The sequence below is a fragment of the Perna viridis genome, chromosome 14, assembly GCF_037379345.1.
Source record: "Perna viridis isolate PV_CMFRI_1.1 ecotype Kerala chromosome 14, ASM3737934v1, whole genome shotgun sequence".
Classification (NCBI taxonomy): Eukaryota; Metazoa; Mollusca; class Bivalvia; order Mytilida; family Mytilidae; genus Perna; species Perna viridis.
This window is the reverse complement of record NC_142458.1, coordinates 9833496-9843718: the sequence shown is the minus strand read 5'-3', so window position 1 is coordinate 9843718 and position 10223 is coordinate 9833496. Positions and strand designations below refer to the sequence as shown.

General features: G+C 32.6%; 1 protein-coding gene across 2 annotated transcripts; it reads right to left on the bottom strand.

Moving 5' to 3' along the window:
* Positions 1 to 545: 545 nt before the first annotated feature.
* LOC148598156 (heat shock 70 kDa protein 12B-like) lies at positions 546 to 8867 on the bottom strand. Of its 2 annotated transcripts, XM_088561677.1 has the most exons (5): positions 8783 to 8867; positions 5476 to 5813; positions 4226 to 4444; positions 3545 to 3698; positions 546 to 1710 (listed from the first exon to the last, which is right to left on the bottom strand). In XM_088561677.1, exons 2-5 carry the CDS (start codon positions 5782 to 5784, stop codon positions 653 to 655), a joined length of 1740 nt encoding a protein of 579 aa, XP_088417803.1. In that variant the 5' UTR covers positions 5785 to 5813; positions 8783 to 8867; the 3' UTR covers positions 546 to 652. The 2 variants fall into 2 exon arrangements, with proteins under 2 accessions (XP_088417803.1, XP_088417804.1); XM_088561678.1 differs by lacking the exons at positions 5476 to 5813; positions 8783 to 8867 and adding an exon at positions 4925 to 5437.
* Between the last annotated feature and the right edge of the window lie 1356 nt (positions 8868 to 10223).

The window sequence follows — 10223 nt, the reverse complement described above, 5'->3', positions numbered from 1 at the left end:
ATTGTTCTATTGTCAATTATAACAACAAACATTCAATCTACAATGGGTATTAATTTGACGAAAATGTTGATACATGTTCAATGAATTGGAAATGAAGTTCTTCGATTTTGTATGCTAGCATTTTGTTTTTAATTTAATCATAAGTTGTAAGCTGTTTATGTGTCTAACATAAACATAATCATTCTCCTCCTTTGATGATGTTTTATTAAATGTTGGGATGAATATTTTATGCTATAAATAACCCATAGAAATACTCACAGTGAATGCTATAAACTTCATATATCGGCAAATATTACCGAAGCCTCAGATTGGAGAAAATTCAATTAATTATTATGTTTCAATAAAGGAATGTATCCGTTGTATTTATATATATCGAACTCGTACCACTGTGACATCTATGGCAACACCGCCTGCACAAAGTCCACCGCCCTAGACCACTCGGTCAGCTAGGCTGTGTGTGTGTGTGTGTGTGTGTGTGTGTGTGTGTGTGTGTGTGTGTGTGTGAATTTAGCTTTTAAATTCCCTCTATATATCAGCAAAGCATATAAGAAAATATCATTATTTATAATTAATGGTAAATACAACATGTGAATGATGCAATATCGTCGTTTACAGAATAATAATTTCAGTTATATCCAGTATATTGAATGAATTAAACGAGATCCAAGCTGGTCATTGCCCTGTCGGTTGAAATTCTATCTCGTGCGGTAACATGCAGCTCGGTGTGACCGAATTCGAACTCTATTTCTATTTGTCGCTTAGCTCGTGTTGTTTTAGAAAAGTTTATTATTACATTGCCGAGGAGAGCGCAACCCTCATCGTCTGTATATTGTGGAGGACCTCCTGATGTGACAAACACGGAAATTATCGCTAATTCCTGATTCCTAATTGATGTTGTGAAAACTCTAACGATCTTCTTTGTGCATTCTAAAGACTGACCTTTCTGTACAATTGTGTCAAATATTTTTGTGCATTTTTCTATTCCATTCCTTTTAACCTTATATGCCTCCTTGTGAACCCTGTGATCAAAATTGCAAATACGCTCCACACCGTAAGTGCATTGCATAACTCGAGATTTGATGCAATATGGGTTGTGACCAAAAATGACAGCTCCTTTTAAAACTGCTAACCCAGCGTCTTCAGGAATCAATACTTTTTTGTCTTTGAAGTTCTGCATCATTGCCTCTTTTACTATTGAGCAATCAGCAAAACCGCCAACAACTAATATATGTGTTATTCCTCTTGCTTCCTTTCTTTCCAAAACTTTCTGAATGCATCCAATAATACCTTCGATAGTAGGTTTGAAAAGATTTTTCATCTCTAACGAATCGATTCTTAACTTATCTCCTTTCATACCTATCCAGTCCTTTTTGCTGGACGATGCAACTATATCAGGTAGCTCCTCTCCGGGATAATGTTTTTTGCACAATTCGTTGATCGCTACATACGGTACGGTTATACTGACTTTTCCCTCTCTTGTGGTAGTTATGGTTCGCTTAACTGTTTCGAATTCCCTAAACAAATCAAGGTAAGCACCTGTCTGTTCTTTCTTTAGATCCATTAGTAGCGGACATCCGAATATGCTGACTAAAAACTGAAAGAATCTATCATCCACCGACGTTCCACCACAATCATTTCCAGTAGCAGATGTAAGTTCTCTAAGGTTTCCATTAGCTAACTTTTCGTGAACTGTTACATCTAGTGTTCCACCTACACGTTAAAATACAAAAAAATATCAATTATATAAATTCGATATGCTATACACGTGTTTCAAGGAGTTATCTTTCATCAGCAACACTATAATTAGATGCATGGGAAGATCTCATCCCAAAATATTATGTAGAAAGAGTAATCAAGGGAACCAAGGTTAAAAAGTACTCAAAAAACAAAATCTCGAAAAGGGAAGCTTAAGGAGGTAGACCTAGGGTAAGGGACACAACTCTTGAAATCAGTGATATGCTTGTATCATATTCAATTTTGCCGAAGCCTATCAAGCTTTCGTTTGAAACAGAATGAAAACAGTTCAAGTTACTTTGCTTACATGAGATTGATGTAAAATGCTGAATACAAACGTTCCAATGAGTTGTGTCCCATACCCTAGGTCTACCTCCTTATTCCAATACTGAGACGTTATATCATGTATAATACAAAGAATTGATAAATATGATGAATGAAATCTAATATAATTCGGGGTCAGACAAGTGAGGTATAAAACATGTCAGGGCGAAAGTTTTTATTACGAAATTTTGAGTAACGTTCAGTACCATCTTAATCTATTGTAATATTACAGTTATATTAAATTTTGATAAACATACACAAAAATCTTCTTGGAAGGCAAAACTTATTCAGAGACTGTATATCTACGAACCAGGCAGATCATGTGATATTGAGGGCAAATGGTAATTTTTATTTTATCAAATGTTTTGTTCTTATGTATTGTTACATTGTAAACTTACTATGACATCAAAAAGAACATGGATCTTTTTAAACAGAAAGTGGATGACTCAGAATGTGTACAAATCAAGAGAATTTTGAACAGATCATTGGGTTATTTACCTTTATTTCAAATTTGCACTGCTTTGTGCATAATTTATTCCCTTCTTACTATTTTAGTAAATTACAAAGCAACATTTTTTTTAGAAATAAGTAATCAAGGAAACCAATATTCTAGCGGACATCCAAAGAATACAATCCAGGGACAAAGACCAAACATGGAAAACAGACATACACAACAAAGGACATAAAATGACGAAAGTAATACATAGAAAGTAACAAATGTAAATGAGCAACTCGGACTCCACTAAAAACTTGGAGCATGCGCATGAGTTCGTTAGATGTAAACAACGAAAATTATTGGAAACAAAATTTGGCATGTACCACCCATTGACACCCTCTTAACGCAGTTCTATGTTCGAGATAAAACTAGATAAAAGTTTTGGTGTTAGCTATAAATGATTTTTTTTTCAACCTTTACATACATTGTTCATAAAACATTTGGACTAATGAATATCCGAGAATAACCCATGCTTTTTTTTATCAATGTACAATACTAACTATACAATACTCATTTTTTATTATATTATACCCATATAGCGAAGTAATGGAAGTTTCTTATTCATATCAACGTTCGACTTTGTGAGTAATATGCTGGATGTATATCTTAGGGTGGATGTTACTGTTCTGCTTTTTATTCGTTTGTTTGTTTTTTGTTTTGTCTAGTTTTCTCTATATCGAATATTAATTTCATTTTGTTTATCGATTCAAATGCCATTCTTACAAGTTCTATTTCTATTTATAATTGAACATTTGAACACAATGTATATTTTACGAGGACAAATGGCTCGCTGTATCCTACACCTGATTTGTTTTTCCTGCTTCTTAAATTCATTATGGATTATTAGTTTCGATCTTTTTTATACCGTTTTGCAAGGGTGCACACCATATTTTTTTGTATTTGCATCCTACTTGGCTTTGAATGCTTGACTAGGATAAATTCAACATTGATATGTTACATGTCTTTGTATTACCATCTTATAATTGTTACCTCCAATATCCGCTACCATGTACTTTGTTCCTGTTCCGAACATCACAAAACCTGCATCAGATTCCTGCAGTTTTTCTGTCGGGAGATACTGGCAACACACAGACGCTGCCTCTGGTTCAAGGGATATTAACAGGTCTTTTCTTGGTATCCCAGCCTGCATTATTCAAACAAATACATTCATGTAAGTCCTTTACACTTTGTTTTCTCAAATTTAGTTAAAATTAATATCAGACAATCTGGTTTATGATTTGTTTCGGGAACTTTGTCGTTATACGTTATTATAGAGCACATTGTCTCCATTATATTTTGTCTTTATTTAAATGGAAAAGTATTGCAAAAATGGAATTAAAAAAGCGTTTTTATGTCCAACAGATTATATATGTAGGTTGTCTCTGTTTCAAATTTAGGCCATGTTTTTAATTTTGACGTAGTTGAACCATCCAACTGCTGACGATTCGGTATTTTCTTTTGCCTCTAATATGAATAATAACACATATGTTTGAAGTCGTCAGTAATTTAGTATATCTATTTACTAACCACAGATTTTAAAATGTATTTGACAACAACAATGAATGAACTCGTGCCAAAACGCTAGGATATTATTTATTTTTATTTTGACCTTTTTTCAACACTAATGTGATCATGTTGATTCGCTGTTTCGCATCTATAATCTATAAATACCTCTTCTGCACTTTTTCTCATAAATTGCTTTGCTTTGTCACTCCAAATGGCGGGAACTGTCAAAACCCAAAATACATCTTTCATTGTTAATACTTTTCCGCTCGATTTAAGATGGTCAAGTAAATGATTTTTTAAAGCTTTAATCAAAGTACTAAAAACTACCATTGCAGAAACCGGTTTTCCACTCACGTCTTCAATTACCATTTCAGAAGATATATCCTAAAAAATAGATGAATTATTGCATCAAAACAATAAGCAATTAGAAAGGATATAAAACCCAATACATGAACATTGATATACAAATAGCTTTTAAAAAATTGTAAGAAGATGTTGCTTGATTTTTTTAAAATCAAATGTGCCCTGCAATTATAAGAGATAGACTCATGTATATGTGTAACCTGGTGTGTTTTTCAGCAGACGATTGGCATACAAATGTGAACAAATTGTGCTCCGCTTCTCGCTTCTTGACATATTCATTTGCTCTTGTGACTTTATTTGGTATCTTATCTGAGCGAACAAAACTCGTTTAGCCAGGTCCCTTGATATTATTTTTCGCTTAATAGATAACGTTTTGTTGGGGAAAGGCACATCGCATCCACACCAAAAACCTTGTGATTAGGGATAATACGAATAAAATGAAACCAATCTAATGACTTGACCTATTCCAAAAGATCAATGGAAGGGAAACTTATGGCTTACCTTTACACCGGATGCGATGATTTCTTGTTTTGTATTGTCAATAGCCATTCATATCTAATAAAATTCTACAGCACCTACGTGTGTCATTTTCGTATCACAATTTATATGTTATGCCAGAGCTTGCCAAAATTTAGCGGACTTTTTGTAAATTGCTAGATATCTTACATTGAGGCTTTCGAAATAGGTTTTGTTCCTACACAATTAGAGTCACCACTACAAATGTTAAATAGTAGTTGCCATACACACGTGGATCTTAATGGTGTGCATAATCGTCTCGTTCTACAAGGTTAATGTTAATGTGTGTTGTAATAAAAAAAAGAGCTGTGTTTTATGAAAATAAGAACCAAACTAAAACGAAAGTAAAAGTAGTGCGTCATATCATAATTTGATCGGTTACGTCAAGGAATATAAATTGTTGGTGACTAACATCATAAGGCACTGTCTTACAAAGATAATGGTTGTAAAGTATTGTGGATGAAATAAATGATTTTGGTATAGTACCTTGTAATTATTCAAACATGTAAGTATTTATGAACATAATTTCCTTGTACCTTGTTATTATGCAGGCTCATTTTGAATCGGTGAAAGAAGTAGTAGACTTTATTTTCGTCATCGTCAAGTAGGTCTGCATAGCGGTTTTCGGCGTCATATCCGAAGGCTTCAATTTCCTGTTTGCCATTAAGCAGTAAACACGTTGGTGCCTTCAATGACAATAGTTGTCTCCCTCCTGCTGTCCAGGCTTGATTAGCATGTATTTTTAAAGGATCAGTTTTAAAGTCATGTTTCCAGGAAAATGCATATCCACTATAGGTTGTTCCAAAATCAATGGCGGCTATTACTAAGTGGTCTTTAGATGCCATTTTATACCAGTCAGCAAACTGTTACATACCTGGAAGATATAGAATATGTAAATAACGAATAAAAATGTCTTCCACTTTCAGCCGTCGAGTGATTACAAATCCACATGATTTGTTTTACCACCGAACTGTGATTAATTTTCTGAGACGGGTTTCTCGCCATTTTACATTTCCACATTTTCTACAAAATTCACCGGATACACCGATTCCTCCTATTTATGATTTAAATCGTGATTCTACTCATTGTTATCCGTTCCTCTTTTCCGTTCCTCGTTCGTCTACACCATTAGGGAATTTTCATGTGCATATCGGCTGGAGTATCTACAGCCACGACTCTTACCTTACCAATACATTTGTATCTTTGTATGTGTTATTTTGTTTAATTCACAGCGCGCTGTAAAATCTAGATTAACCCAACAGTTCGTATAAAATGCCTGTACCAAGTCAGAACCATTGCAGTACCATATAATATCTATTTTGCCAGATTTATTTTGGACTTGACTTGATTATGGATCGGATTAGTGTTCGGTAATTTTGTTATTACCCTTTTATTCTTTGTTCAGTGTGTCTATACTTTATATGTCTATTAGTTATGCCGAATTGCATTGAATCTGGTTCCCTAGATATATTCACCAATACAAATCATCACATTTTTCAAATTCTATGCTGACGAAACGGTAATTGTTATTTCTTGCAAAGATGTAGTTACATTAGGCTATGCGTTTTGCCCAAAAATATCAAGTTTTTTTTAGTAACATTAAAAATTGTTCATAACACACGAGTAAATATAAGAATAAGAATATTTGTGGCATTAGTACATTGTAATGACGTCATTTTGGTATTACAATTATACGTTTTTTTTAGAAAAAAAACCTGAGAAGTTTAAATTGTGTTGGTTTTCTTCTGACATATTTACATCCACACACACTAAACAAAGTTATATATTTTAACGTACAATAAGCAATGTAATAATAAAGGTATTTACAAAATATTAAGTTGTTTCTTGGTGTGGGCACCATTTCCTTTTCTAAAATGTTACCAGAAAATGATCAAAAAGTACAAAATTGACAGAATATCTAGCAATTCATTCAATGTCCTTTTAATGCAAGGCAAGAATCATTTTAGAAACAAAAAGGTTGTATGCTTTTTCATTTGTTATGGATTCAAGTTTCCAAACTCACAATCAAATCTTTCAACCCTTAATAATTAATTTTCAGATATAAACAAACATTTTGTAGTACCAATTGCATTCAAAAGAATTTCAGAGGGGATATATATTTTGCGGTCAAGTATATTTTGTTGGTAACGGCAATTTCAAAAGTTTTGAAACATTGAGAGGCAGAATGGCATGTCATCGGCGTTGAACTATATAAATTTAAGGGAGACGTCGTTTTATGTCAATCATTTTTCGTTGGTAAATGGCAACAAGTTCATTCATTTTTATTTCAGATTTGAATAGTCTAAATATTATTTTACGCTTTTTAGTCCTTCTACAGTTTTTAAAACATATTTTGACCAAATATCTATTTTTGATTTTGTTTATCTTTTGCCAATCGAATTTTTAACAAATTCAACAACAAAAAATGATATTCAGTTATAAACACTTAAAGATAGATTTACTATTTATAATTAAATCCAATAACCTTAAAATGTGTGCATATACCTAATTTAAAACAGCACAGTGTTGTATATTTAGAAAGCAAAATAGTTCAGTAACATATTATAAACTTTATGTGGTAGGTAATGTTAAGAAATAAAAGAAAAGGATTAAGTGCTTCTCCTCTAGGAATCGGGGGAAAATGTTATAAGGTGTGGCACATGAAGGAAAAATGTGTTTGTAAAATTTGCCTTTTTAAGATATTGATAGGTCAAATTTAGTTAAAATGCACTATTGAAAAATGGCAGGAAAATAGCCCACACTGTCTTTTTATTAAATAAGCAATAAAAAAACATCTACGTTACAGATACTTCATATTAAATTGGAGTAGCTTTTCAGTTGTTTTCTAGATGTATTGAATACATTAGAGGCAAAAAAGACCACATTTAGAAGTATCATGTGCAACCAAATGCCTAATACTTACACAGAATGGTACATAAATGTCTCAACAATACAATTGTAGCACGTAATTGTTCAATAAAAATGCCAAACGATAATCAGTTTGATTTTAAATACAATGACAAAGTTATACGCGTAGTAACCAATATCAATTTATACACATACAAAGTGTTATAGTCTATACACGAAAGCTATTTTGAATATGCTTTAAGTGAGCAACGGTTCAGTTTCCTTTTATAAATTTAAACTGCGTTTTGCTGAAAGCACGTGCGTTTTTTTAACCCCATAATCCACATCCCCGCTAACAAAATTTGGGGAACATAGGAATCACCCCCCTGTCGGTCTTTCCGTCCGTCCGTCTGTCCACATTTCTAGTCAGAGCAACTCCTCCTGAACCGCTTAATGAAAGTTTATAGAAAGGTAGGGCATCACATGTGCAGGAAATAATAGAGTTACTATTGGGGGACTCTCAAGAGATTTTCCAATTGTATAGGAAGGTTGGGCATCATGTGTAGATGTACATGAGGGAACATAGTTACTTTGGGAGGACTCCAAATGGAAATTGCACACAAAATAAAAAACTTAACAAACCCGAACGTGAAATGACATTTAAATGTTTAAATGATTAATATAATATAATAATAATTATTGTGCCATGTTGTGCAACATATATTTACATGACAGCGAAATTTCATGCATACAACGAGTTTTAACGTGTTGCAACCAACTTCGCTTACAAATTTTGTATTCTGAAAATTAATACGGAAAGGATAACAGAAAAATCCCAAAATGGTAATTCGTAAAATTGTTTATTCAAATATTATTTACATTCTTACCACTTTTTTAAACATTTATAGAAGTTTTTCACTATATTTTAGACGAAAAATGCAATTTAGTAAATACATTAACATTTGTTGAAATGTACCTTTTAAAAAGGCAACTTACGTTTATCTGCTGTCGCTGTAAATGTGAGGTATTTTTTTTACACAAGAACTTAATACGGTCGTTGTGTTTACCTGTACATTTAAACTGATCCTGACACATTTTGTATAGATTTTTTAAAAACATTATCAAATGATATACAAGTCAATTTAATTTAAATTCAATCTTTCTGTTTTATTATTTGACTGACAACCTGATGTTAGTCCCCCTATATCTCTCCTTCTCTCATACGATTTCTTCTATCTATTTTTGCTTGGTGTTTTAGTAATCGTATTTATCCTCCAACCAATGTCTGTTCGTCATTATACAATTGCCACCACCCATTCTCATTCTCCATTCTCTAAGTCTGTGTTTCACATCATTCCTTTTCTTTTCACATGACATTACCGATTTCCACTCATCATATTGTTTACAGATTATATACAAATTAACTTCCATGTTTTGATTTTATTGCAGTCATTTTTTGATACTATATCTATACCGAAGACCCTGAACATTTCGCAGTTATTTTATTTTTGCACTTTACTGATTAAGACCTTATCCCTAAATATTATACTGTCGTCAATACTTCAATCAAAGGTCATATTGATACGGTTTGATGACCGATTGTTTTCAAAAACCGCCCGAATCAAGATTTATCATGTAAGCCGAGAATGAAAAGAAATACAGCGCGAAAGTCAAAACAATATGTTCGAATTCATACTTGATTCCCTCATCCTCCATTTCCTCATTTCATAAGTTCCATATAAAGGTGCAATGACATACATACACCATTACGAATCTTGCTCGTACAACATCAATACCATTACTACTGGATATTTGACGTCTTTGACTCTCCCTACAGGTCTCTCATTGATACCTATATCAATGACTTTTTCACTAAGATATAAGATGTTTACCATGTATATGTTTATAAAAACACGTTGCCCTCACAATAAAGAAAATTTGAAGCATTATAAAATTAACAGGCTGCTAACAGCAGCAATGCGTGACTATATTATAAAAAAAAACATGTATTCAGTGTAAAAAAAAGTGAGGAATTGCCAGACAATTGAATTACTTAAAATAATAATTAGATGATGTTGATATTTTGTTTTCAAAAAGGACAGCACAAGTTAAGGAACGGATTGACATTGGAATATTGTTTTATTGGTGATATGCAAAGTAAACTTTGATATGTAAAATGTCAGATTTATATGTAGAACCTCGTGCATTGAATTGTTTTGTAATATTCATTTATCATTGCGTCTAATCCGGTTAAGACCCAGAGAAAACAAAGCAGACCTACAAAAAATAATTATGACGGTAAATTTTGGTTATTCAATGACATTGTCAAAGTGCCAAATACACAATTTAAATCAAATCTAAAAATATTATATATAATTTGGTGTTAAATTACACTATGCTACCGAGCGAAACATATTTTTTAGTTCTAAAATGTTAA

Coding starts and splice junctions, on each gene's coding strand:
- LOC148598156 (XM_088561677.1), bottom strand. CDS start 5,784: ATGGCATCTAAAGACCACTTAGTAATAGCCGCCATTGATTTTGGAACA. Junction 4,445..5,475: donor TGAGCCTGCATAATAACAAG/GTACAAGGAAAT, acceptor TCTATTTTTTAG/GATATATCTTCTGAAATGGT. Junction 3,699..4,225: donor TGAGAAAAAGTGCAGAAGAG/GTATTTATAGAT, acceptor TGAATAATGCAG/GCTGGGATACCAAGAAAAGA.